This window comes from Cololabis saira, chromosome 15 (genome assembly GCF_033807715.1).
Source record: "Cololabis saira isolate AMF1-May2022 chromosome 15, fColSai1.1, whole genome shotgun sequence".
Lineage (NCBI taxonomy): Eukaryota > Metazoa > Chordata > Actinopteri > Beloniformes > Belonidae > Cololabis > Cololabis saira.
The window spans coordinates 15,141,636-15,169,368 of record NC_084601.1 but is presented as its reverse complement, the minus strand read 5'-3'; the positions used below and the strand labels follow the sequence as shown (position 1 = coordinate 15,169,368).

Here is a 27,733-nt window from a genome sequence, read left to right as displayed (position 1 = left end):
GTAAAAATCTCCCTAACAACCAAAAGTATCCCACTTGGTTTCAGATAAGAATGACTGTAAAAGTAAAGTTATGTAACTATACAGTTCCGCGGCCATGGTAAATGTCCAGCAGAGGGCGCTATTGCTCTACCGAGGAGACCCATCACCAGCAGCATGGCACAAAACAAAACGTGCCAGGACACAGTAAAGCACGCAAGCTGTGAAGTGTCAGAGCTCCTATAGTCCAGCCAGCTGTCCTGCAGCTCCATCCAGATCACTCCACAGCCACTGTTGCTCTGATCCAGTCGGCCCGCTGGGATCGAGCCGTCGGCGCTGTGTTGGCTCCTCCGCCGCTGCTGCAGGGCATCCAGCACCGCAAACGCAAGACAGAAACAAAAAAAGGTCATCTGTCAACAACTGTGTTTTTATTGAGCCGCAGGGAGAATAGAAGCGGGTCGATAGGGGAATCAGATTTTGCAGGTTTGCAGACTGTACGCCAGATGTGAACGGAGCCACGCTCTTCTGCACTGGGGCTGCACACTGCGCATTTCATTTAAGTGAGAGGAGCGCCAGACTGAGAGTCTGCACACAATTCAGGTGGGAGGTAAGGGAAAGCCTGTTGATTTTACATTAGTTTGCATCTGATTAATCAGTTGGACGATGTGCTGCGTTCTGGTTATGTAGGAAGAAAGCATGACTGCGCAAAGTGAGCCAGGGTCAGCATCTTTTGTGGAGATTATAATCCTCGTTGCCACAATCAGTGGCCTGTGTTTCTGGCAAAAGACATACGAGTTTGTGTAGATTAATTTATGACAGGCATGCAACTGTTGACATGAGCTGTGAGTGGCAGCTGGTTTAACTCTGGCATGGAGCTGGGTCACTTCAAGACTGGAATTACAGCAGTGGCTGCATCTGCTGCAGCAGGGAGCAGCAACTTCACCAACCCATGAAATGCAGTGGATTGAAATGATGAAAGAGTGACACCTCCAACTGATATAAAGAAAATATGAAAGCTGTCAATGAGTGTGTTATGAGTCAGTGTGTCTTGTCTGTTTCAGAGACATGGACCTCATGAAAATTGCAGTGACTTTTCAAATGCTCCTCTGTCCTGCGTGGACTTTATCCCATCACTCTTACATGGACAGCATCCTCTCAGCCCGCTCAGGTACGTTAGCCGCCTCCAAGTGAGCCCTGTGTTGCAGTTGTGTTATGCAAGAACGTGTTGGGTGAGTGTGTCACTGCAGCCATGCAGATGGGCAGACTGCCAGTGATGCATGGTGCTCTTTCCATTTTCCTCCCATAGCTTACAAGTTCCTGGATGAGCAGTTGAGGTTTGACCCCTGCTGTCTCATTTCACCTCCTCCTCCACCGCTCTTCCCTCCTCCACCTCAGCATTTGAAGCGGGACTCCCCTGTAGGTCTGCATAACACACCCTCTGTTACACACATCGTATGTCCACTTTTGGGCCACCAATTAATCTGGTATTCTCTGTATTTAACTGATTGAATAAAGGAGGGTAATGGGATGTTACTACCGAGTGTCCAAGGAGGAGAGGGTCAGGAAAAAGGCAAGCCTGCGACACCGAGGTGTTCACCCGGACCTCCAGGACCACCTGGACCACCTGGACCAGAAGTGAGGCCTTGTTTTAGAATAAATTACCATTCAATGTGTTTCAAGCTAATTAAATCACAGTCCATTGGGCTGCTTTAGAAATTTGATAACAGCAGTTGTATATTGGAAAACACCCATGAGACCCTGACTATCTTCTTAGTATTGATCTCTCCACACATGCGTCCTGTATGTACATAAGAAATGTGAGAAGCTTAAAAATGTGGTGTCTTTTTTCAGGGTCCTGGTGGATTACCTGGTATAAGGGGGCCGAAAGGGGAGAAGGTGTGTGTTTCTTGTGATTTATGTCTCTAAATGCAATTTTCTGTTGAGGGATTTGTCCTTGTGTTAATCACCGCTATAACAACATTACTTCTACTTTCATTTCTCCTCCCCCAGGGAGAACTTGGACGTCCAGGGTCAAAGGTGGGCAGCTCCTCCTCTTCTGCATGTGTCCTCTCCATCTCGCACGTCCTTGGAATAATGGGATCCTGATCTTTTTTCCCGCTCTCTGCCTCCCCTTGTCTCCTCTATGCATTCTCAATTGCTCTGATGTGATTTGTCTATTGATGTTCTCAGAATATCCTCTGCAGCAGCTAAATGGGTCATGCTACATTAGTCTCAGAGGATGCTGCAACCACACAGATCACAGTCCCTAAATGTCCCCTGTCATTTTCATCCTCCTCGCCCCTGTATCATTCCTCCCCTCTTTTCTTCTCCTCTGCTCATTCCCCCCCCTCCTCTTTTCTGGTCTCTTTGGCCCGGTTCCATTAGCTTCTCATAGTGGATCCCAGTCCTGCTGATCCAGCCTCTTCGGCACTCCGCTTGTACATTTTAATCTCCTTAAGTGCCTTTGCTGTATGTGATAAATCTCTCCACACACAAACAGCGGGTTCACCATGTCTCTAAACGCTGCGGTTTTAATGACAGCCAGCAAAAATGACAGCGTGCTTCTATCATATGAATTCAGGTGAAGCTTCTCCTTGCCTGGTCAACTAGAATGGGTCTCGCAGTAGATTGTAATCATTTCTTCCTATCTGATTCGTAGCATCACTTGAACTGTTTCTGTCACACCTCAGTGGGAAAAACAAAAGGGATTAGTTGTGACTTATTCTAAATGATTTACCCAAACATGTAAATAATATCTAATTCGAGAAAACCTACTGCAATAGAAGATAAAAGTCTTAACACTTGAACAAATTGGAGTTTGTTGCATAGTCTTTCATGCGGTAAGAAGTAATAATGTGCCCGATTTCAAAATGACTAATACATTTTATTCAAACGGCACATTCAGTCCTCTTCAAACACCATAACTGATCATAACTGCTGATTTTTTTACGGGATAGAGTCAGAAATCCTCTTCCCTTTCCACCTCCGTCCACAGCGTGCCTCTATTGAAATAGGTCTTAAAGCTTTGTAATACCCACCTTTGAGATAGGGGTAGCATGACACGTACAGCAGGGTAGCATGGCACGAAATTGGGTGGAGCTAAAGATGGGGAAGAGATAGAGATTGTGTTTGTATTTCTGCAGGGTCGTACTGGTGCTCCAGGCCTTCCAGGGAAACAAGGACTTCCAGGATGGCCTGGTCCAGGGGGACCCAAGGTAAGTGTCATGGGATTCTGGTGTAGCAGGAAACATTAAAAAGACTTGGTTTTACACAGATTTATGTGGCCTGCCATGCAGACAATGCAGCATATGACAGAGACGGTCAAATGATTTCAATTCTTTTCTTATAAGGGTGAGAAGGGGGATACAGGACTTATGGGTTTACCAGGACTGCGGGGTTCACCAGGAACGAAGGTCAGTCACTTCTTTACAACATGAACTTGCTCATTTAGCGCACAAATTTGATTCTACAATTCTTTGTCTATGTTTTCTAGGGTTTAGCTGGTTACAAAGGAGAGAAGGTGAGTTCAGAATCATAGTCTTATCATCCCTTACCTTCCTACCAAAATGTGACCATGTTTTAAAAAAGGCTGGAATGTCATTTCATAAGTAAAGACACGCAACGCTTGCAAACAAAATACAGGTAAAAGAACTGGGGAGCATCTTGGGTAACATTTACTGCATCAGAAAAAATACCACAAAAACTACAGCAACTGGTTTACAGTGTTGTTAAAAGGAGAGATGAAGCACATTGGTAAATATCCCCCTGTATGTTGCTGGGGTCTAAACAATCATATACTTTTCATTAATATTCCAGTTTTTCAACATTTGAAATTAAGTCTTTACAGAATGATCCGTTATATATAGCGTTTAAATGTATTGCTTTTGTTGTTGATTTAAACCAAACACATTGCTTTATCTTTTTTTCGCTAATTATTTTTGCGTCTTTTCCTTCTTTCCACTTCTTATTCCTCTTTTACAAGGGGGATCACGGTGACCCAGGCTCAGTGGGATCAAAAGGCGACAAGGTTTGATAGAAGGTTTCGTTTTGTTGATGTTGTTGTTGCTGTTGGGTTGATTATCATTGCACGGTTAAATGGTGTGAACATTACTGTCTCATTTCATTTAGGGTATTTATGCCTCACTTTGAAAATGAGCACTCTTTGTTGTGTGTTAGTGAACCCAGTTGTTTGCATCGTGTATCGATTTTGACATTGAAACACACACAAGTGGTCCAACAGTCATTAATCTAAATTAGAACACAAAACAAGAAGAGCAGGTAACGTATGAGGAACAGCACAATAATAAGAATCAAGCAGGACAAACATAATGAAAAAGAGAAGAATATAAACCTATTGAGGGGGGAAACGGCCGACAGAAGGCGTGGGAGCAAGCAAACTGAGTGTGTGAACAATGAACAACAGAAGTCACCAAGACAATCCATTTTCTGGCTTTTCTGCCACAAAAGCAAAAACAACCAGGAAGTAAAGCTAAATGAAACACAACATCCATCCTTTCATCTGCCCATTTTCGACATCCTCTTCCTCCTGTTCAGGCCCGGTTCATCTGTCATCAGGTTAGAGGCGGCACACCCTGGAATCTCGACTTTGTTTTGATTAGATTTTTTTTTTTTAAACACACACAAAAAAACAGCTTTCCTAATACTGTCTCATGAGACACTACCTTTTATATCTTTACATTTAAACTGTGCTAATGTTTATTTCAGGGGCACAGTCGCTTAACATTTTGCGTGTCATTCGTCTCTGCTGTGTATGAGCTAATCACTTCCTTAGCTTCAAACTGACACTTGTCCTCTGTTCAGGGTTCCATCGGTTTGGCAGGGATGCTCGGGCAAAAGGTAGGAGAACAAAAATAGAAGACTAAAGAGAAAGAGGTCTCTTAAAGACTTGATTACTCTGATGCTTACGGTACTACTGCTTGATTACTCAGGGCTCTGATGACTCCTTTACTTTGCTGTCCTCTTAGGGTGATATGGGACCAAAGGGAATGCCGGGTGTTCCAGGGAAGAGAGGACCAACCGGGCGCCCAGGAAAGAGAGGCAAACAGGTTACGGAAAAATGACAAGATTAATGTATAAGTACAGCTCAAGTCCCTGTATGCTTGTATTTGACTTAAATAACTATATGATAATACAATTGTGGGGGTGGGGGGTCAGATTCCAAGTAAAAATGCTGATGAAATCTGACTTACAAAGTAAAAATGCACAGTCCTGTTGAGCAAAGCCGTGGTTATGATTTTAAAATATGCTGATTACATTCCACCTTAGTAAGGTTACCTTTTGTGAAACATGTTACCTACTATACACAAGCCTAAAGCCTTCGAATAAAAGTGTGTGTTGCATTATGTGTGTGGCACCAAGTTAAATTTGACTGCTTAAAACAGGTCATATAAAATGTTAATTTATTTCCTGTGTCAGTATTCTTCTTTGTCCATATCGACCAGCCCCCACACCAAAACAGATTATCGCAGCTATGCACCTCTGACATATACATGCAGGTCACCCTCTGTTAGTCTGCATGTATTTTTTTTAAATTTTGGGATGAAACCTGGTTTGTACAGGGCATGAAGGGCCATATTGGAACACCAGGAGTCAAGGGACCATCAGGACCCCCAGGTCCCAATGGCCACCCAGGCCCACCTGGTCCTCCTGCCTCAGGTACTGTAACACAAGCACAAATAGACAATCTGCAGCTCTTTCCTAAATACTAATTTACTTGCTGTGTGCGTTATCAATGCACTCTCGTGTAGGTCTCTATCTTGTGGGACCGAAGGGAGAGAAGGGTCTCCCAGGTACACCAGGTCGCTGTGACTGTGATGCCAGTTTTGGAGCAAATAACGCCCCTTTTGCAAGCTACACACAACAGCATGGCACCAATAAAATCACTGCAGTAAGACCTTTTTACTTCTCAATGCAAACTGAATAGAATCTTTGATGAGTTAGTTATTAATCATCTGTTCTTGGGTAGATATTTGTGGTGAACAGTGAGGAGGAGATGGGCCGTCTCCAGTTAGATAACACAATAGCATTCAGGAAGGACCAGAGGATGCTGTACTTTAAAGATAAAGATGGATGGAACGCCATACAGGTGATGATACTGAGGCTGCATTTGCAATAGTACGCTGTAACAGTAAACAATCAATCGTGTCATAAACACTCTGATTTCTTATCTCCATACCAATAGAAAACATGTGATATCACAATTCTTGTAGCCCTTCCAGCCGTTCCAGTCGATGGAGACGGAGACGGAGAGAGTCGGCGTGTGTGGAGATGGAAAGGTGCAGGCCCAGCACGGAGAGGAGTGTGATGATGGAAACCAAGTAGTCTCTGATTCATGTCTCAGTAAGTTACACACTTCTAATGCAGAAATGTTTTCTTAAAGACAGAGGCAAGTTATTAAAGAATTACTTCAGAATGCAAGTGTATAGCAGGTACTGTGTTATTGTGTTTTTTGTACGTCTAAATACATCTAAATGCACAGAAGCAGCCTTAAAAAACAACAAAGAGATCTGTGTCCGCATGGCAAAGAATAAAGGCAGTAAACTCTGTAGAAACCTTGATCTGCATGATTCTCCCCCTTTTTCTTTTCTTGCCAACTGCACACTACTCTGCTTCTGCTCAATTAAATTAGTGGGAAAATGCTTATCTGGCATCACTAAAAACAGACTGCAGTGCCAAAGAAATTAGTAATGTCTTATCTGCCTCCTCCCTCCCCTGCTCTCTCCCGCCGGCGCTGCGTTGTCCTCATCCACCTCCCTCGGGTGCTGCAGACTGTAAGTGGGCCTACTGTGGAGACGGCTACCGCCACGAAGGCATGGAGGAGTGTGATGGAAAGGACTTCGGTTATCAGACCTGTAAATCCTATCTGCCCGGGTATGCTCACTGACTTCTCAGACCAGCAAATGTTTTGTTCATTCATTATTGTGCTGCTTGCTGGTTACACATTCATTGATGTCAAGTTCGCTCAGTGTGGCTGCTTTTTAATTAGCAGCACCCATGTGGGAACTGCAAAGTTCACGTGAACAATTAGTGTACCCTTACTGTGACTTCTCTGAAACCACCCAAAGATGCGTGCTCTCAGAAGGATTTTGAAAAATAATTAGTTGGTTCACAGAGTAAGCAGCTTATGTTTAGTTTAGTTTATTGTTTTGCACAGTTTTAAAAATATACAGGAAATATCAAATATAAATACTATAGGTGCAGGAAGAGGCAAAAAACCCAATGGGCTTATTTGAAGCTTCCGCCGAAGTTATTAAAATGTCATGTGTTATAAAGAACACAAGATTAACATACAAAAACAAAAAGTATAACTACACAAAAGTGATGGCAAACTAATAATGCAATATATAAATAATAAAGAATAAAGACAAAAAAATAAGTGTGTGTGAGTGTGCATGGGATATTGTTTTAACTTATATTATATTGACTCCTGAGCAAATAAGACGGTACTTGTCACTATGAGTGAAACACACACAAAAAAAAATAAAGAACATGGATACATGTACAACCTTACATTGGGAAAACAGTTACAAAACAGCAGTCAAGTGGTCCTTCAAACGTCTTTTGTAACATTTCAAATGGAGTTACATCTTGTCAAGACTTCCAGTGAAATGTTTTTATGACATGATCAGACTGATTTTTAAGTGTAAAAGTAACCTAATAGTAGTAACTGCATTTGATGATGGTCTGAAATGTGATTCTGAATAGCTTTCAATAGTCATGCCTGTCTTTCTAGGAGTATTTATAAAAAAAGACAAATTTGTAAGGAAGTAAAATGCTAACATTGTCTGCTGGGTGCAAATATAGGCCAATTTGCTTGGTAATTATAATTTTTTGTGTCCCTTGCAGGTCCTTTGGGCATCTCAGATGCACCGACTCTTGCCTCATTGATTCTACTGGATGCAAGTACTTTACCTGAATTCAAGTTTTTTTTTTTTTTAAATGGCCACCGTGGATGTTTGCACTTCTTTCTGATGATGGGAATTATACTTCAAGTCTCCGCTGAAGTCTTTACCCCTCTGTAATAACAGATGGACTGAAAGTGCTAACTGGAAGGTCTTGTGCCTGCTCTGAGCCACGGACAGCCATGGAAGTCAGTTTTAAACTCTCACCTAGAAGTTATACTTTGATTTAGCCTCAGAAAACAGGTCCTTGCTACTATCAAGTCACTGGCTGCAGCACTGTTACAGACTCTGTGATGGGGGAAACATACTAACGATTTAATGATTGTATCCTGTGAAAAAGTTACAATGCTTATGACTTGCCGACTGTTAATGCAGAAATAAGCTATGTCCTCTTTGATACGGAAATGGTAAAAATAGCATTTTTGAAGAGGCACTTATATTATAGATACAGTTGGTACTGTAGTGTGCAATTCAGGGGTGTGTGAATGTTTATTCCTGTGTAAAATATTACAAAAACATGTGTTTATGATATGTGATGTTGTGATATTGCATGTAAATCAGTTTCTTTGCACAACAAGCTGCTTTAACCATTGCCTAAAAGTATTAGTCAGATTTTGGTCCTGTAGATGGGAATGTGAAAATAATCCAACAGAAACAAAATGAATGTAATATTAGCGAAATTAGCATGAAAATGACTCCATAAAGATGTGATTGTTGATATTCTTCTTGCATGGATGTGAATTTAATAAAAAATAAATAAATAAATAAAAAAAGGCAGTGTTTGCTTTAGTTTCAGGTGACGTGTGTAAAAGGGGAGTGGTTGTGGGAGGGGCTAATGAAGACGGAAGCCAATCAGAGGAAAGCGTCTATAAAGGCTGATTCATGGTTCCGCGTTAAATCGACGCAGAGCCTACGGCGTAGGACGCGCGCCGTACGCCGTGGCAGCTGCGTTGGTGTAACGCGGAACCATAAATCAGCCTCAAGTCTATTGTACTGTGATGTCCCTGCCACGTAGAGAACCAAGTGTGCGCTTTGCTGGAGCTTTTTCAGACTAGAAAAGAAGTTTCTTGCTGTTTGTTTTTTGTAGTGTTTTCCTAAAGTATGCTGCTGGCTGTGCTGAGCTGGCTCTGCTCTTCCCTGCTGGCGTCTGTCAGCGGGGGAAAGTTGCCTGAAGCTGAGGTGAAGATAGAAGTTCAGCACAGACCTTTCATCTGTCACCGCAAGACCAAGTACGGAGACATGCTGCTGGTGCATCATGATGGATACTTTGAAAATGGGACCGTATTTCACTCCAGGTACAGTATATTCTCCCACTGACATGAGGCTTATTAACTCCTCAAACAAACCCTCTTTTTTCTCTTGATGCTTCCTCTTTTGTTCTCGTCTACCTCTGGATCTTTATAAAAAGAAAGTGACATTTCAGATTGAAATCACCAGAAGTTTCAACTCATGTGGTATTATGTGGGCAATTGTGATTAAAAGACAGGACTTTATATAGTAAACACAAAAAAAAAAACCAAATCACTAAACAATATGCTGTACATTCAAAAGAACCAGTTACTCATTCATTTAACATGCATGCTTAAATCCCATTTTAAGGGTTGAGTGAAGGACTTTGGAGCTTATTCCAGCTGTCAGTGGACAAGAAATGTGGACCACCACTGGACGGGTGACCAGTCCATCACATGGACTCAGAGACAAGTAGCAATTCAAATTCACTTCTACAGTCACATCAGAATAACTTTAAATGCATATTTTTGGACTGAAGAAAATCCCAAACAAGCATGTGGAGAACATGCTCACACAGAAGAGCCACTAACCCTAACCTGTTGCATCAGCTCATCCTTGGTTTTCTTGTCCGTGGTTGTTGAAACTAATAATCATGTTTTCAGGTGTGCATAACTTAAGTTCTAATAACAACCATTGTGCTTTTGTAAGCTTGAAACAGGTCATTATACCTTTTATACCTGCTGTAGCCGCTTATGTGTCAGTCTTAGCCCGGACTGGACAAGGTAAACACTGGCTCTGCAGTGGGATTTTTGCAGATTTTAAATTTCCTCTTCAGTTTGCAACTTGGTTGCAATGAAATAATGCTGTTTCCTGAGGTCTCAATGAAAAGTTTGAGACATGCTTAGCACCCTTTCCAACAATATTATTATTCACAGGAACCAGTTTTAGGGGCTGGAGTCTCTCCGCACCACAACACTCCCCTGACCTCTGTGACACTCTCGTTGCATTTATCTTTTCTTTTACAGTTGAATCCCTAATTAGTGGGAAATTACTCACTCAAAGTCTCGAGTAATATGTCTCAACGTGTTTCACTTCATGCATAATTTCCCCTCAAAAATGTAAGCATTTTGTATTGTCAGACTAATTTTTTTTTTCTTTCAATCTGAACTCTAGTTCATGTATAAATTGACACTTTAGGGGATTTTGGTATTAGCCTCTCTAATATGCTCTAATATTTAAACACAGTCCAACTCTGCTTTTGCCCAACAGTCGAAACCAAAACGATAAGATGCCGATGTGGTTCACGCTGGGGATCCGACAGGCAATCAGAGGCTGGGACTTAGGTCTGCAGGACATGTGTGCTGGAGAGAAGAGGAAACTGGTGGTTCCTCCGGAGCTGGCTTATGGAAAGGAAGGGAAAGGTACTGCAAGCCTCTAAAACATGCTTTAAGCTCCAATGCATGCTGCAGAGCTGGTTGTATATAGAATATTGTTAAAAAGGTATTTTGCATGTAATTATTTATTTCTCTGTCCTGTTTTGAATGGCTTCCCAGGACTCCCAGCACTGAATGAAGGGTTCGTTTAGTGACATTAGTCCACTTTTCTCAGCATGAAGCATGTGAACAATACTGTGCTTTGTTTTGGTAAGCAGAACTCACCCTAACTAAAAGATCTGTGCATTTTGTGCAAACTAACCTTCACTGTGACAACAAAAACCTAAAATACCTTGTAGAACTAATACACATGTAGACACATTTATTTATACCTTTACAGCTCATTGAAGCAATTCTTCATTCCTCCCGAACAGTGATGAAATGAAAAATGTTTTTCGCTCCCTTCTCGCCCTGTTGCTCTGTGCTGTCTGTGTTCAGGTAAGATCCCACCGGAGAGCACACTGACCTTTATCGTTGAGTTGCTTGAGATCAGAAATGGACCACGGTCACACGAGTCCTTCCAGGAAATGGACATCAACGATGACTGGAGGCTTTCCAGACAAGAGGTGAAGGCAGTTGTTACACTCTTGATTTCATCAACAGCATTTTCAGGTTCAGTTGAACAGTCCCCCATCATTCCAGTAAACCTCTGATCCCTTGTGTAGCTCATGAGCCTATAGTATTTTTATCAGTCAATATAGTCCCACCTTTTTTTTAATTATTATTATTTATTTTCTTGTCTGCCAGGTGAAAGAATACCTCAGGAAGGAGTTTGAGCGCCATGGCTACCCTCCCAATGACACGCTACACGAGAACATGGTGGAGGACATTTTTACCAAAGAGGATGCAAACAAGGATGGTTTTATATCCTCCAGAGAGTTTACATACAGACACGATGAACTGTGAGGTCATGCTGGAAGTGCTTTGGGGTGGAGATCATCTTAGAGAGTCTCTCAGGTTATCGTCGTATGACATGTGGCTTAGTTTGAACAGCTGGTGATGATGGTAGATTTTTATGAATTGATTTACTTGTTTGGGAAAATTGGACTTGGATTAAATGATTTAACCTTCTCTTACATGGCCCTTTTAAATACTTAGTAGTTTTTGCAGTTATTATATTTGTAGTAACAGTTTATTCTGTATATTAGTAAAAAAAAATCTTACCACGTTTGACTGTCATTTGTGCTTTTCAGGTTAAAAGTGTAAACTATAGCATTTGGAGAACTTTAATAAGGACAAAATTGGGTATTTGTTTTTTAAACTAGCACACTGACTTGCTGCAGCTTAATAAGAAAGTGTAACCAACACAATTGTATAACACTTCTTCCGTGTAAGGGCTCCTAGTAAAACAACATGCTCAGTATTGAAGTTCTTACACTGTTAAAGGTTAATGGATTTCAGGACCTTCGTCCCTGAAATCCATGTGTTGGACAAATCCAAATGCTGTAGGGAAATCTGTCAGTGCAGAATCCCTTATGACTTTAAACATCATATATTGCCATTTCTTTGTTGCTGGAGACTTCCTGAGCCTTCATCATGAACAGGTTGTGACAATTAATTTCACTTAATTAATTTTCCCTTTTTTTTAAACTGTGCTGAAAGAAAATACCTTTTAATCTCTGTAACTTTCAGTTTGAGTCGCATCATGTACACAAATCCAGAAGAAAGAAAACCAAAGCTTTCTTTATCTTTGACAATACAGCTTTGATTTTTAAAGCCAGTGTTTTCAGTTCAGTAATCATCTCATCTTGTATCAACAAATGTACTTTGATTTATTTGAGCTCACGTTGAGGCAGTTGACACATTGAGCCAGCAGGTGGCACTGTCTTCCCAGATGTTGATATCAAGTCGCACATTTATTATTTGCTTTATTAAAACTTAATACAGTCTTCACAATGTTAGTAACTGTTCTATGACGTTATTTTTGTCTAAATCACATTAGCAGAAGGGAGAACCACTGCACTGCACAAGGATTAATGATCACTCAGGTTTTACATACCCTGCAATGCAGATGAGAAATAACCAAGACTTGACTCACAATCTTGTTTTCACATTAAAGATCAGATCAGATGTGGCTTTTGTTTTAATCACGTATTCACTTTCACTGTTTGTTAAAAACTCAAAACAAAATATAAAAGATTCTGCATGATTGTTGTGCTTGATCATTTAAACGGTGGGTTAGAAAGCAACACATTTCAACACACTTAAATTCCAGCTTGTATTTGTTTTGAACAGCGTATCTTAAAAACAAATAAGTGTATTAGATATCAGAATTTAAACGCAGTACAGTAAAGACGCAGATACATATATAAAGTGTGGCTAATGAAGCACATACTGTTAAATGTAGTTACTGGAAGACACTTGTGCTGGAGCGTCTTTGTGCTATCTGTCTGTAGCTTATGAGCGTGGCGAGTCCTCCTCCTCACATACATTCAAAACATTCCACATTGGAAAAGGTCAGAGGTCACATTGTCAGAATAAGGCGGGGTCCTGTTTGACACTTGTATACACACACGCACACACACTGGTGCACACACGATTACATTGAACGCAGCTGCACAGAGGCCCTATGGCAGTCGTGTTATTGTCGTTAAAGACAGAGGAGAAGTTATGGAGATTATTCTCTGTGCTGCGTGTCAGGGATGAGGAAGAGGGCGAGTCCATGACTCATCTGAGGTGTGTCCTGATCCCAGGCGGTTTGGGGTTCACTGTGGGGAAACCATAGAGGGGCGGGGGGTCAGATGACACGTCCTGGGATAAAAGGGAGAATAATAAGTGCAGCGTGTGGCTACCTCTGTTCTCTTTGCTGGGGTAGGTCCGAGGGAACGGCTTGAATTCATCCGGTGGCGGTAAATCTTCTACAGGGTGGAACTGGAACTTGGACTCAAAGTCATCTGTTTATTTGGAGAAAATTAGTAAATAGAAGTAGACTTTCGTAACCAGCAGAGGTGTCAAAAGTATTCACATTCATTACTCAGGTAGAAGTATAGATACTAAAGTTTAAAAATACTCCTCTAGAAATTGAAGTATCAACTCAAGTTTTTTACTCAAGTAAAAGTATAAAAGTACTGGTTTCAAAACTTAAAGTATAAAAGTAAAAGTAATGTAAGGGGGAAAAAAGCCATTGAGGATAAAAGCCATTGAAAATGAATGCATCTTAGTATAATGCAAATATATTAAAGAACCATATATGTGTACTATTGAGCATTAACATGTGTTTCAGAGAGCAGGAGATATGATGACTAGTTGCCTATAAGTATTGTAATGGTGCAAAAAGTCAAACTTCAGAGGCATGTTATCATTTATCCTAACCTTTATTGGAATGTACATCCAAGTTTAGTTGCAGGAATCTGAGGGAACGGATGTAAGAACAAAACTGGACAAGATATCTGAAACAACCACAACCAAATTCACTCTATCCGGATGGAGCAATTTAACTGGATAGTTTTTTTTAAAGGCCGAAATGAAATAGAGTAACGAGGCTGTTTTTAAAATGTAAGGAGTAAAAAGTACAGATAATTGCGTGAAAATGTAAGGAGTAAAAGTAAAAAGTCGTCTGAAAAAGAATTACTCCAGTGAAGTATAGATACGGTAATCAAAATTTCTACTTAAGTAAGGTAACGAAGTATTTGTACTTTGTTACTTGACACCTCTGTTCATCATATTGGGAGCATTTGTTTATGTGCATTTGGTGAAATGTACACCAATTAACTTCAACTTATGAATATGTAGACACATATGCCACCGTGTTACCTAGGCTCTGCAGGTGTCCGTTCCTGTGGCTGAACGGCGGCAGAGGAGGAGGAGGCGGAGGAGGAGGAGGAATGCGAAATGACAACTCCGTGGTGGGGGAACGTGCCGGAGGAGCCGGGGGAGGAGCCAGCCGACCCACACCTGTTACCAAGAGGAAGTGAGGAGAACACAGGTCTGAAATCCTACTCTCTGAAGTCAGCTCAGACCGCATCTGTTCATACATGTCCTTTACTTGTGATTTTTATCAGTCACACATGTTCACATGTACAAAACGAAATGATAAGCATTACATCCTGAGGGATTTAATCGCAATGCTGTGTCACCTGCCTCAGTCTCCAACCTGTACTCTTGTTGGAACTTCCAGAAATATCAAAACAGCATTACTAACAATTTCTACAATTATTTTCGCAACATCCATCCATCCATTCATCCATTATCTACAGGACTGTCTCAGAAAATTTGAATATTGTGATTTTCTGTAATGCAATTACAAAAACAAAAATGTCATACATTCTGGATTCATTACAAATCAACTGAAATATTGCAAACTTTTTATTATTTTAATATTGCTGATCATGGCTTACAGCTTAAGAAAACTAAAATATCCAATCTCAAAAAAATCGAATATTCTGGGAATCTTAATCTTAAACTGTAAGTCATAATCAGCAATATTAAAATAATAACAGGCTTGCAATATTTCAGTTGATTTGTAATGAATCCAGAATGTATGAGATTTTTGTTTTTTTAATTGCATTACAGAAAATAAAGAACTTTATCACAATATTCTAATTTTCTGAGACAGTCCTGTATACCCACTTTAATCGTAGTCAAGGTGGCCGAGGTCTGCTGAGCCTGTCCCAACTGTCAACATGGGACAGGGTTACACCCTGGACCAGACTACAGAGAGACAAATAGCCACAAGCATTCAAACGTTTCCAACAGCATAAAATCAAATCTAATGATCCCTTTTCAACTATCTATTATGCTGTATTCAGAATTAGAAAGTCAGAACTGTTTCCAATGCTTTTTGCTTTGGTATATAACAACCAATTCCCATGAGTCCACACAGCCCACTCAATAAAAAAAGGAGCTAACAACAGTTTGAAAGTAGAAAACTGGACTTTTCATTTCAACTCTTAAACTCTTAAAGTTTCCACTTGTCATGAATGCAGCATCAGTAACGGGAGAGGGGTTCTACTACATAAACATGACAAGTTGATAAAAGCCTTGCTCAGCTGTTCTTAAGAGGGTTGGCTGACGTTCAAGAGTTAGAGAATCTCCTGCTAACTCCAAGGTCAGGGATTTGCTTCCTGGCCTCATAGTCCGGATGCTGATGTATTCGTTGGACTTGGGAATGATGTTTTAAGACACAACATAGAGGGATGAGAACGACATTTTATCTAGCAGGGTAACTTGTTCCCACTGACTCTGAAAATGATCTCACAACCCTGAGACCTTACTTGGAAACCCGTTTGAATGTGTTAGAGAAAGTCTTTGCTCTGATTTAGGTCATGTTTATTGGTTCGTTTCTATAGCAGGGCCCTTGATCTGTGGATGTCGTTCAATACACTAGCTGACTGTTTTTGACTGTATGTTGTTGTTTTTTTAATTTTCTTTCGTTTTTTTGGTGGCAAATTCATAATCTGATAACAATGTGGCACAAATTGGCAGCCAGCAAACAAGACTAAGTAACACAGCAGGTGGGGATTTTGCAAACCTGTCAAGTGAAACTGAAACATGTGCATACATCTTTTTATATTGCAATTAATTCCCATGCACGCTTCTCTGGGAACTTTGGTCAAAGGGATTTGTGCCTCCTCTGCTTTCAGCATGCAGCAGTGATGGTGACCTTTTCTCACCTTTTCTAACCTTTTCATTTGACTCCTTCAGATTATCTGTACTTTGATGTGATTGTTAAAGAGGAGAAGACAACCAAGAAAAAAAGGTTTAATCTTTGCCTCTAAAAACAAGGGCATCCACAGGTATGTTCTTTGACAGAAAGAGGGTGAGCATCTACGTCAGGGGGGTGAAATGTGCGGCCCGCGGGGCGCATGCGGCCCGAGAGAGGTTTTCATGCGGCCCGCGAGAAGTTTCCAACGCAAAAAAACGAAATTTACTAAAAAGGAAGGCATAAATAATTGCCATGAATCGCAGCATATCCGATAATATATTTATTCTACAAATCCATCGTTATTCCACAAATAGAGCAGTTTTCGACATTTTTTTCTAGAATGCATTTGCTGATTTTATTTCTTTGTAGACGGTGGTTTATTTTTATTAACTGACTACTATTATATATTTTCGAAGGAAAAATATCACTGCTAAAAACGATGATAGAAGATATTTATTCGGAGAATTTCAGTTTTGAATACGAGGATAGTGACAAAGTAAAAGAGTTAAAAGAGAAGTGCTGACTTTTTCGGCACACTGGCGTAAATATCCGTGCCAATTTTTAAAAATAAATACACTTAATTTTACTGTAAAAATCTCTAAATCACAAAGAAACACTCTCGGATGTAATAAGAAAGATTTAGCTTTTAATTAAATTTCCTATAAAAAAGCGAAATATAAAAAAACATACTTGTTTCTGTTTATCTTTGTAAAATGATATTAAAAGTATCTTACATAATTTGAAAAAAAACGAGAAATTTCAAGAAAAGATCCTGAAGAAATATATTTTACATAATTAGAGTGTAAACTAAGTGCATATTTCCTTTAAAATTAACTAAACTGATATTAGATTAGATAACAATAGTAAAAAGAAAAGAATTAGAGAAAACATTTTCCGCACCGTTTTTGTTATTTTGAGCGTGAACAAAATTGGTGAAATCCGGCCCGCCAAGCAAAATGAGTTTGACCCCCCTGATCTACGTCAACAGCCAACACTGCCGTCTACCTACCTGCACTTCTGGGCACGGCTGGTGGCCGTCGAGTCGGAGCGTTGCAGGGGTACGACGGAGGCAGTGATCGTATGGTTGGCGAGGGTAAAGGGCCCACTTTGGGAGGTGGTGGAGGAAGGGTGGATGGACAGCTGGGGGTTAAAGACGTAGGTAGAGGTGGAGGAGGTGGAGGAGGGGGTCCCAGGGGGCTGTCGCGCAGGATAGGGAACCTGGAGGATTCGGAGTAGACTGTAGGGAGAGGTGGGGTGTAGAAGCAACCTGAGGAACGGTCTCCTTGAACGGAGGACGGAGGCTGGTACGTTGGAGGAGGAGAAGGAGGAGGGGGAGTCGAAGGCTGGTGCACAGATGTGTGGAGAGGCTGCTGGAGGGGGAGCCACGTAGGCTTGGTAACCTGGGATGGAGGGGGAGGGGGAGGGCAGGAGGGGAGAGGCGGAGGCTTGCTGGCTGGCCGGTCCTGGAGGCCCTGAGGTGGCGGGGGTGGGGGTGGAGCGGAGGGATGGGCATGGGGATGAGCGGAGGGATGGGCATGGGGATGAGCGGAGGGAGGGGCAGGTGGAGGAGCAGAGGGATGAGCAGAGGGATGGGCATGGGGATGAGCGGAGGGAGGGGCGGGCGGAGGAGCAGAGGGATGAGCATGGGGATGATCAGAAGGATGGGCAGGTGGATGAGCAGAGGGAGGGGCAGGTGGAGGAGCAGAAGGATGAGCAAAGGGATGTGCATGGGGAGGACCAGCGGGAGAGGAAGCAGGGAAATGAGGTGGGGGCTTGGTGCCGTGAGAGGGAGATGGTGGAGCAGAAGAAGAAGGCACGAGCTGGCGGTGGAAGGAGCTTTGAACCTCCGCTGTCCTGGGAGGCTCAGAAACGCTGCCGGCCTCGGCTGCTGCCGGAGGGCTCCACAGCGGCTGCAGAGAGGCTGAAGAGCTCGATCGAGACACTTAAAAACACAAACACACGAAAGTCACCGCGATGGCCGGATTTGCTGCAGATAACAGCTGGAGATGCATCAGTCTAAGGAGGGTATGAAAAAACCGCACCAACCTTGAGTCTTGCCCGCTACGTCTCTCTGTCCTATGGGCCTGAGAGTGGGAAACCCTCCAGCAAACAGCCCACTGAGGGGGGGGCCCATGGGGGCCGACCCACCAGAGGAGCCGTTGGAAGCACCAGCATTTCCAGCGGTATCTCCAGTGTTAGTCTTGGGCTCTGGAGAATGACACTTATTTAATATCAATGCAACATAATATGTATTTTCCTTTTGACTTATTCAAACATTCAGAAATGTGTCTCTTTAATTTGCTCACTACATTTTTTTAAAGGAGCATGAGGCTCCTTTTAAGAAATGAGACTCATTAGCGCCACCCTTCGCCACGACGGCCGTTGGGGGTACTGCAGCCAACAGCGAAGCCAGCACGGGAGAACGGGGAGAACATGCATGCAGCGTCATGTGACGTCACATCCGCAGGACAGCGCGGGAAATTTGGCCCCACAATTGCAGCACATTTTGCAGCACACAGCCTGTTCAAGGCAACGGAGAGATACGCTAGAGGGCTGATTCGTTTTGGTTTGGAACGCTTCATCTGACATTATTACTAGAAAACTTAATACGTATACAAATTGTTTTCATAAATCCTGCCTCAATCCTGCTTCATGCTCCTTTAAATAATTTATTTTTAACTAATTTTGGAGCTATCTATACAGCCTGGTCTCTGATAGATGAATACACTCGTTGTTTTGAAACTGAAAGCAAGACAACAAAACAGCTGGCTATGAAAAATCACTGAATTAACATTTTTTTGGATGACTGAGTCAAAGTTAAAACTCTACTAAACATTACTCATCAGCTATTTCTACCCACACATTTACTTTTAGTAATTTAGACAACACTGAAGCTCTAACCCAACCCTTTAGAGCTGCAAGTTTACTGCTCTGATTGGATGATTATGGGTTATAGGCATTCTTCATTGACAGCGTGCACTGGCCTGTTTGTGTGCATGTGTTCAAATAGAGCCCATAGAAACACAACATCGTCCTTCTGACCTACATAGGCATCTGCCCTCCCGTGTCCCTCAGTGTCATCCTTTTTATGTCTTATTCATTTGTTCACATACCGTTATTTTCCATAATGCATTCAAAAAACAGACTCAAACGATCAAATCCTTGATTAGTGACTGACTTGATTAATAATATGACAGCAGCGAGTGTTTACTAGCAACCATGTGTGTACAGGAGTATGGTGAGGGTGGTGGACTTACTATCGACAATGGGACCACTACGGTCATTGACCTGCGTGACTTTCTTCAGCTTGGCTCCTTTCTGGATGTCGGCCAGAAGTGCATTCCTTCCTCCTCCTCCTCCAGACTGGACATTTGGGGGCTCCACCGGGCACTGGCACATGGAGAAAGATGTATGGAATATGGGTTTTATCTCACTTACAAATAGCATTTCTAACTTATTTACTGAGGTTTTTTAATTTACTTCCTTACATTCCATTACAAAAATGCCTTTCAACTTTAAAATAGGGATTCCAGCGTTTTCAAATAGTCGTACATTAAATACTGCTGATTGTTAAAATAATGTACAGAAAAAAAGAGGGAGAATTGAAGAACTCACAGGAAGTTTTTATAGTTTTATATATAAGTTTTATGAGGTGAAAAACATAACGCCACTGGACAAAAGTACACACAAAACACACACACACACACACACACACACACACACACACACACACACACACACACACACACACACACACACACAAGAAATGACATAGAATTTTGTGTGAAAATAGTTACAAGACACATGTAAATAGTTTCTTTATTATTCAATCAAACAGAGCAGATTTTCAATCGCAAAAGTATTTTACTATTATTATCGTAACTATTCATTTGATTGAAAAGCTTTTTTAGTTGATTGCTTTTTTTCTTTTTTTTTAAACTCAGTAAAAATGCATAAAAAGTCATTTGAATTGAATCATTTTTTGACTTTTGGAAAAAGCTGGAACAGATTACATCACGTTTAAAAAAAATAAAGAAATGACAAGGCTATGGAGATATTTTCATTTCTTTAATATTCTATCAAATAGAAATACTTTTCAATCAAAGATCTTTTCGAAATAGCTTGGAAATCCATGCTAATTATTTTCCTTGTCAATATAAAGTATTAGTCCGGTTCCACAAGGTTCAACTGATTTCCAGGCAGAGGAAACTGCCTCTGGATGCCACCGGATAGGCAGACGACCAGCCAGAGACATAACGCACGTGATGTGAGCAGAGAACCAGACTAATAACAACAAGAAACGTTCACAATGGCGCGCAGTGGAGCAGGAAGGACTGTTGCTGGTTTTGCAGTAAAAACCTGTTGATCCGAGGTGTCATTAGCAATTCTGCAGCCGCCTCAGTTGTTTTGAATAGTGGCTCTTGAATGCTCCTGTTTGAGTCATCGTATACAACCCACCCTGACCCAGTCACAACGGGCTCGCTATGTTCTGTACTGGTGTAAATGGTACCAGCACATTTCACAAGGTGCAGTTTTCGAGCAGAGAATGAGCTCAGACCAGATGAGGTTTGCAAGCAAAACCGTACAAACTGCATTTAAATCGTAACTGCAAGTCAGTTAAATTGGAAATTAAAATTTGAATCATAATGTTTACTTATTTTCATCCTAATTAAAAAGTTTCTGCATGCAAAATTAAAGGTTTCACAAGCTGGGCCCACGTTTCTGGGTGGGTTGTTCTGATTAGTCCAGACTGAACCAACAGCCTCACCAGGAATCTGACAAAACTCTTTCTGACAGTCAGAGAAGAAGTGTCTACCTTTCTGTCATCTCTGTGCCCATTCTTCTCTTATCTACCCCTATAAAACTTTTGAATAAACAAGAACAGCAGGATTCATAAGGAAAACTATCAGATTCACTTTTAAATTACAAATTTAACTATCAATAAAAGGTGAAACAACTGCAATTTGTCTTTTTTTTAATTAAAAAAGTATTTTCTGCCCAATTGCATATAATAAACTCACACACAAAAATAGTTTTCTTAAATTTGAATTTTGAGCCAGTTCAAACTACGACTGATACTGATGTATAGTAAGGCATCTTATTTGCTTCTTGCCAAACAGATTCAAATAAAAGATACAGAAAATATGAGGTAGGAAATGAAGAAATGTTAAGAAAAGAAAGAAGAGGGAGCTGGTTAGTTTCAGTTTGTGTTGATAGATTCATGAACGGATCCTTGTTTTCATGTATTCCACATTTTTTGGAGTCATGGTCCTGTTAGGAGGCTGCAGCCGCTCCTGTAACAGGAGGACAGTGTGAGGCCTCTGTGAAACGTAACACCCCTCTGCTACTGAGAGTCAGCTCTCTGTCCTGTTCTATGTGTGTGAGTGTGAATGTGGTGGGAGGCAATCAATAATGCAAATACCCCGCAGGTGTTCGGTTGATCTTCAGCAGAAAGGACACCAATGAGTGTTTTCAAAAGCGCTAGAAGAGTTCGAGACAGACAGACAGACAGACAGACAGACTCACCTGCGGCAGGGCGGCGGTGGGTGGAGGCGGCGGAGGGGGGGCCGGTGGAGGGGGAGGAGGTGGGGCAGGCATGTCAAAGTTTCAGGTACCTGCAAAATACAGTCTGCACTCAAATAGCAGCCATCTACTGATGCAGCCGAGTTACTGACCAGCTTCTTGGGCTTTTTTTTTTTCTTCGTCACATGAGAGACTGCCACTGTGCAAAGGGTAAAGGGGCTCATTGGACGACCTTCTGGCCTCTTCTCTGAACAGGAAAAGTCTTTACCACCATACAGCTCAAAACAGGATGCAGCAAGAACTCCATCCTCTCCACAGAAATCAGACCCACCCCCCCCTTGCTGCTGCTCTTCTTCCCACAATGCCCTGTGGCAGGACTTGGGATGGGAACAATGGGGAGTGTTGTGTTCAAAGTAATGGACTCCTACCCTTCCCTATGACTGGAAAACATGTTGAGGAAGTCCAGAGGAAAACATAACAGCATGCAAACACATTGTTCTTTATTTTTCCACATTATACTTAACGCGCTGCGCAGCGACATGCAGGATGTCTTCTAATTGGATCACTACTACAGCTTTCCAGGAGCACATCATGTCCAGGATTGTGTCACCGTGTTCCAACCTATAGTCCAGTGACAGACACTGAAACCTCCACACGCCATCACAAAGTTTCACAAGTCGTCTGCCTTGACTGCATGCTGAAGGGAGGCTGATGTTTGGGCACATTCAGCTCTCTGTGGAATTTGCACATGTTCCTCCTTAGCAGTTTAATAAAAGACAGAACAGGACAGGTTTTTGTTGAATCTCTGAATGCCCCTTCTCTCCATGTTTGCGTGTGTGTGTGTATATGTGTGTGTTTGCGTGGTGCAGTTCATGCTTTCCCTGTTTGCAACTGGCAGGCTGTCCGTTGCTATTTCTATCTCCATATCTGTGTCAAACAGCTTCTGACACCAACAGTTAAGATCTTTAAAGGGCCAGACCTGGTCATTAAGCTGAGGTTTGGCCAAACAAGAGGGACAATGCGTGGAAGTTCACCTCTCAGGACACTCGTTGTTGGACAATGTAGGTTGTTTTGTTCTTCCTAAGTAAAAGGAGACCTCTGACACCTGATCAAACCTTATATAGAGTACAGTCACGTGATTTTCGTGTTGAGATATGCTTATTGCCATTGGACACAAATATGGTGGTCTAATTGTAATAGTGGGAAAATATGAATACACATTTGACACAATTCTGTGAAATAGTAGCTAGTGTGTGAATGTTGTAATGTTTTACACTTAGGGAAGAGATTGTCATGGAGATAGTCAAAACTCAAAAGTAAAAAAAAAACCCTGAAGTAATCTGAGGCTGGATCATTTTCAAGTTTGGGTGTGTAGTTTTTGTTCGAGATGTGAGCTTGACAGTGGTCAATGAATTTGAGGAAAGTTTAGTCCGACTTGGTGGAGCAAACCTCTATGGCTACCTGGAAAGCATCCACGTTTTCACAATTAAAATTCAACCTGTAATCATTCCATTAAAAGTAGATTAAATGGACACATTTGCACCTCGAATATTTTGCCTTGTTCCTTATAGGAATGCCATAAATAAGATAAGAATAAAGCTTCCTTCATGATCATGACCCTCTAACAGTTCTTCTGCAACCAACAACTCCCTAAACTTCATTTCAGCGCATTTTATCATGTGAAATGAAGAAGTAAGAGTATCCACGTATGACACAGTGTGTGAAATATTCTTACCCTCTGAGGAAACTGGAAATCCACCTGTTTGCAGAGAGAACTTCAGTGCGATGGAGCGCAGCGCAGCGTCCTCGGTGAGCTCTTCATAGCGGATCTGAGAAAAGTATCTCTCTTACTCAAATTAGGACACCACTTGTATCTTTAGTTAGTTGCAAACAGATAAATCCTATATATGCAAATCGATACTGTTAAGGAAATATCCTTTTTTAGTTGATGTTTGTGTCCATATTGGAGCTCCTGATAGACTCAGACCAGGTCAACAACAGCTTCTGGACTGCTTGCGGTTTATTTCTCTGAGCTGCAGCGCGCAGTACCAAGCCACACCTTTCCGCCTCCCAGGACCCCGTCATCACTGCAGCTCGTCTAAACTTAAATTTACACTCGTGGGTTAAAGTAACCTAGCCATAACAAAGATGTTGACTTTTCATCGGATAAACCAGATAATGTGTTCTTTTATACTGTTCCTCTTGTTTTTTCCAATGCGGTGTGAATGCGTTGCATTGTTGCCCCCTTGTGGTAGAAATAAGGTATTACAGCGCGGCCTCCGTCCTTCTCTCCTTCTCTGCATATTCAATTTTCAAGAATCCAGTCCCCGTTTAACCTGTTGTACATCAATTAACGCCGTGACACAAGTGTGGAGTAAATTTAAACAGCCTAATGAGATGTCATAAATTTTATAAACGTTCATAATTTACCCACACCTTAAAATGCAATTGTTACAAAGGAATGCAGTGACACAGGCGAGCTCCTCCCTATACTACTGACAGTAATAGTAGAGAATGGGTTTGACACAGGTCACAGAATCTGTGCATAAACAAACATTCATCCATTCAATTCAATGACATTAGAGGCTCGTCTCACAGTTTTGCCAGGTAGTGATGCTCATTAAGTTGCTGCACTTTTCATAAGGCATCACCACAACTGCCAGAAGCATTGATATCAACATTTATTTATCTAGTTCTGCCCCCCACCCCATAGCCATTGACAGATTAAGCAGTCACACATTCAAATGTAGCAGATAGCAGGTTTATTTCTCATATTTTACCTTCATATAAGTAGTCACAGGTGATCAAAAGTACAGCATTTCTTGTAAACGAAGCATCGCTACCTTAGTACCTCATGCATTGCTCATTCAGTTGGATTTTAAAACGTCAGCTTCTCTTTGTCAGTGGTGGTAGCTCTGGTGAGGGCTTTATTTTATATGCCAGATTTAATCCTTCATCAAAATATTTTTTATTTTTGCTGGCAAGTGTTGCGACTACAAGCTGCTTTTTAGTTCACACAGAAAAAATCATTTATACCTTCATAATCTTCCTTCTAACCCTTTAAAAAAAATCAACATTTTATGTAAAAGAATTTTAAAAAAGAGCATTTTCCTTCATTACTAAACATATATTATTCTCAGTATAGAAATTATGTAAACATTTTTTAAGGAGTGTTTTCTTAAGTGTATCAAACATGTTGAGAAAAAAAGGCTTTTCTTAAAAAGTTTTTTTTTTAAGTATGAGTTGGCTCATAGGTGCTCATTGCTTTAGTTTTCTGCTTTGAGCTGTGTTGTGAAATATTGGTAGCTTTATGTTTAATAACCACCATCTCACTTAACTTCCTTCCTCTTTGCGCAAGTCCAACAATGAAAGTCCAAATCGTTTGAGCACTTCTTGCACCATATCATAATATCCCTCTGTAATTGGGATAAGCCATGAATGCTTATCATCATCTTCACCCTCATTATCAACATTCTGTACAGTAGACTGGCTGCATGTGAATTAAGCATCTTCATTTATTTAAGTCCCACTCACTCTTTTCAAGCATCATGTAAACCAGTCTTTGATCTGCTCCCTGTCCTTGTCGGGGTCACCGCATGTCCTCTCTCCCTGGCACTGCATTCTCTGCCTCCTTCTCCTCTATGGGGAGAGTGGAGCGCACCCTCCTCTTCTCTTTGAATCGACCTGAGCGTGACACCTTCATATTCCTGCGACACGTCTGCTCGTTGAAGACAGACTCCAGTTTGGAGTCGTCAAAGGTTTCATCGCTGAGGAGGCTGGTGCCCTTGCCGGACTCCTGTTGGGTTGAGTTCTGGTCGCCAGAAGACTTGGAGGCTGCAGCTGTGGGCTCTTTCTGATTCTCTGACTGTTGTCCAAAAGGGTTGAAATCTTGTCCTCCACTCTTTCTCTTTGGCAGGAATGCTTTCCACCAGGGGGGCCTCTCTGTCATCTTGGACTGGTGGGAGGGACCTGTTATAGAGAAAACAGATGTGTTCACTTGTTCATCTGTCAGGATGCTCTTTTTTACAAGTCCTTTCCATTGTGAACTCAATTTTCACAGTTTTTTTTTGTGCAGTAAACTTTTCTGATTCCACTTTGCATATTCAAAAACAATGTTACGAATTTTGTTAAGACACTGCTCTGAAGTATGACTGACCTTCCTTTGTTCTGCTGTTTTGGTTATCAATTGCCCGGTCTAACTGATAATAGGCCACTGTTCACTCTTGGCCATCTAGATTTAATTTCACCTCTCATTTCCTATCAGTAACTATAGACAAAGTCTCACCATCTAATCCTTTTAAAAAAACAATGTAGCCATATTTAGCTCCACTGCAGAACTGGTTTAATGAGTCGTGAGAATAGAAGCTGAAATCACTACTTGAATCACATGTGAACAATACAGAAAAGGAAGACAAAAATAAAAATAAAAACTCAGGATCACTTACCTGAGCTGCAACAGGAGGAGCCGAAAGTTTAAACGACCCCCAGAAAATGTGTCTGATCGTGCTGATGTTTGGATTTATAACCTGTGTATGTATATATCCACTGGAAAAACTTGAATCAGCAGGTTACAACAACCCCCTTAAAAAATCGCAGGAGTGTCCATCTTACGCACAAGCCAGGTGTCTCCTGCCCTTGTGTCTCCCGCGAGCTCAAAAAAAGGTTGTTTTAAATGTTGTTGCTGCAAATATTCCTTCACTTTTTGAAGCAGATGGAAACGATATTACTCGAGCTGTCACATTTATAAGGAGCAGCTCGCCTCTACTGAACCAGCAGGTTTCCGCCTCCGAAACTCTCGTCTCAGCGCACCTGTCCTTTCTCCTGATTGGCTGAGCGCCTGGAGACGGTCACGTGGTCACCTCTCAGGTGTGGTGGGCGGGGCTTGCGGTTGCGTGGCAACATCGCCCCGTGGGAGCGTGCGCCTCTTCTGTAACAGATAACTAAAAGGAAAAAGAAAGAAAAAAAAGTCTTTTGTGTCACCTGAACCCAACCCAAGCCATTGAGCCCAATTAGGTTCACGCTCGTCACACGACGGTCAAATGGAGTTTAATGGGAATCTGATGTTTATTTAGCACAGTGTTTGCGCCCACGCATCACCAACATGTAATTATGCAAATGTTGCTGTTATTTCACATAAAATGACCATGCACCACAACATCAGGGTTTAAACTTGTAACATCTGCATTTATCATGTTTCAAGTTTCTCAGTCAGTGATTACTAAAGTAATTTTACTTTGTTACGCTCTTATAGCAGCAGTTCTTTACATAATAGTAAGAATGCAAGTAAGAATGTGCACTTTGCCTTATAGCAGTCAGTCAGAAGGTTTTATAATGTTGCAAAATTCCCACTTATATATTAATACAATAATGTAACTAATGTTATAAGAGTTGCACCGTGCAGCATTTAAAACCCCACAGGAAGAAGCTGATGTGTGCTTTGATACCAAAGATAAGGGACTGTAGTTTTTCCTTCCACCTTAGTTCATTGTCTGTAAATGGTTGTTCGTTGCCTATATCGTCCTTCCACAAACCCTGGAGCTTAGATTTGAGGGACCAGTGAAAGGGCTGTCTTACTGATGGAGCTGGGAGTGTATCTGTGTGTGTTTGGATGGATGAAGGTGAATACCATGAGCCTCACCTCTCTGGATAGTGAGTCTGTACATGAGTCTCTACTGTAACGTGTTAGTGTTGAAATCTTTCATATGAGATCCCATAGTTGCCGACTGTCCCAGTTCATAAACCATAAAGCTGGTGCAAGATTTTTTGGTTTCCCTGAGCTTTCTTTTAAACAAGTGTGTGAACATAGACCAGGTGCGTCTTTACTATACAGTTGTGTACCATACACAGCACATATTTGCAGAACTGAAGGAGAGAGACATGATTGAAATATACCTGCTGCACATGTGTGTGTCATAGTTGCCCATACACTTCAAGCAAACAACATTATCTTTTGTTCATAAATCATAGTTTTTCTTGATTAAAGACCATAGGTGTCAAGTAACGAA

The 27,733-nt window shown here is 41.5% G+C and overlaps 4 protein-coding genes across 4 annotated transcripts; 2 read left to right on the top strand and 2 right to left on the bottom strand.

Annotated features, from left to right (window-relative positions):
- Positions 1–220: 220 nt before the first annotated feature.
- LOC133461131 (acetylcholinesterase collagenic tail peptide-like) lies at positions 221–8,600 on the top strand. Its single transcript, XM_061741912.1, has 18 exons — positions 221–583; positions 1,038–1,144; positions 1,283–1,392; positions 1,492–1,611; positions 1,828–1,872; positions 1,987–2,013; positions 3,120–3,191; positions 3,327–3,389; positions 3,470–3,496; positions 3,959–4,003; positions 4,798–4,833; positions 4,962–5,042; positions 5,556–5,652; positions 5,745–5,884; positions 5,963–6,082; positions 6,207–6,336; positions 6,765–6,867; positions 7,843–8,600. The coding sequence occupies exons 2-18, from the start codon at positions 1,042–1,044 to the stop codon at positions 7,910–7,912; spliced, it is 1,389 nt and encodes a 462-aa protein (XP_061597896.1). The 5' UTR covers positions 221–583; positions 1,038–1,041; the 3' UTR covers positions 7,913–8,600.
- A 321-nt stretch (positions 8,601–8,921) lies between these two features.
- Positions 8,922–12,690, top strand: LOC133461624 (peptidyl-prolyl cis-trans isomerase FKBP14-like). Its single transcript, XM_061742736.1, has 4 exons — positions 8,922–9,193; positions 10,398–10,549; positions 11,000–11,127; positions 11,309–12,690. Exons 1-4 carry the CDS (start codon positions 9,000–9,002, stop codon positions 11,465–11,467), a joined length of 633 nt encoding a protein of 210 aa, XP_061598720.1. The 5' UTR covers positions 8,922–8,999; the 3' UTR covers positions 11,468–12,690.
- On the bottom strand, positions 12,413–23,757 carry wipf3 (WAS/WASL interacting protein family member 3). Its single transcript, XM_061742735.1, has 8 exons — positions 23,464–23,757; positions 21,732–21,820; positions 19,463–19,595; positions 18,252–18,413; positions 17,215–18,147; positions 14,315–14,455; positions 13,354–13,455; positions 12,413–13,269 (listed from the first exon to the last, which is right to left on the bottom strand). Exons 2-8 carry the CDS (start codon positions 21,801–21,803, stop codon positions 13,229–13,231), a joined length of 1,584 nt encoding a protein of 527 aa, XP_061598719.1. The 5' UTR covers positions 21,804–21,820; positions 23,464–23,757; the 3' UTR covers positions 12,413–13,228.
- A 544-nt stretch (positions 23,758–24,301) lies between these two features.
- Positions 24,302–26,504, bottom strand: LOC133461130 (proline-rich protein 15-like protein A). The gene is made up of 2 exons (XM_061741910.1): positions 26,174–26,504; positions 24,302–25,697 (listed from the first exon to the last, which is right to left on the bottom strand). Exon 2 carries the CDS (start codon positions 25,675–25,677, stop codon positions 25,318–25,320), a length of 360 nt encoding a protein of 119 aa, XP_061597894.1. The 5' UTR covers positions 25,678–25,697; positions 26,174–26,504; the 3' UTR covers positions 24,302–25,317.
- Between the last annotated feature and the right edge of the window lie 1,229 nt (positions 26,505–27,733).

What these genes read in the sequence shown, in the direction of transcription:
- LOC133461131 (XM_061741912.1), top strand. Translation starts at nt 1,042, where the DNA reads ATGGACCTCATGAAAATTGCAGTGACTTTTCAAATGCTCCTCTGTCCT. An exon ending in TTGGACGTCCAGGGTCAAAG is followed by an intron (nt 2,014 to 3,119) that starts GTGGGCAGCTCC and finishes GTATTTCTGCAG; the next exon opens with GGTCGTACTGGTGCTCCAGG. An exon ending in CTGGTTACAAAGGAGAGAAG is followed by an intron (nt 3,497 to 3,958) that starts GTGAGTTCAGAA and finishes CTCTTTTACAAG; the next exon opens with GGGGATCACGGTGACCCAGG.
- LOC133461624 (XM_061742736.1), top strand. Translation starts at nt 9,000, where the DNA reads ATGCTGCTGGCTGTGCTGAGCTGGCTCTGCTCTTCCCTGCTGGCGTCT. An exon ending in GGGACCGTATTTCACTCCAG is followed by an intron (nt 9,194 to 10,397) that starts GTACAGTATATT and finishes TTTGCCCAACAG; the next exon opens with TCGAAACCAAAACGATAAGA. An exon ending in TTATGGAAAGGAAGGGAAAG is followed by an intron (nt 10,550 to 10,999) that starts GTACTGCAAGCC and finishes GTCTGTGTTCAG; the next exon opens with GTAAGATCCCACCGGAGAGC.
- wipf3 (XM_061742735.1), bottom strand. Translation starts at nt 21,803, where the DNA reads ATGCCTGCCCCACCTCCTCCCCCTCCACCGGCCCCCCCTCCGCCGCCT. An exon ending in CGGACACCTGCAGAGCCTAG is followed by an intron (nt 13,456 to 14,314) that starts GTAACACGGTGG and finishes CCAAATAAACAG; the next exon opens with ATGACTTTGAGTCCAAGTTC. An exon ending in CCCCAGCAAAGAGAACAGAG is followed by an intron (nt 13,270 to 13,353) that starts GTAGCCACACGC and finishes GTTTCCCCACAG; the next exon opens with TGAACCCCAAACCGCCTGGG.
- LOC133461130 (XM_061741910.1), bottom strand. Translation starts at nt 25,677, where the DNA reads ATGACAGAGAGGCCCCCCTGGTGGAAAGCATTCCTGCCAAAGAGAAAG.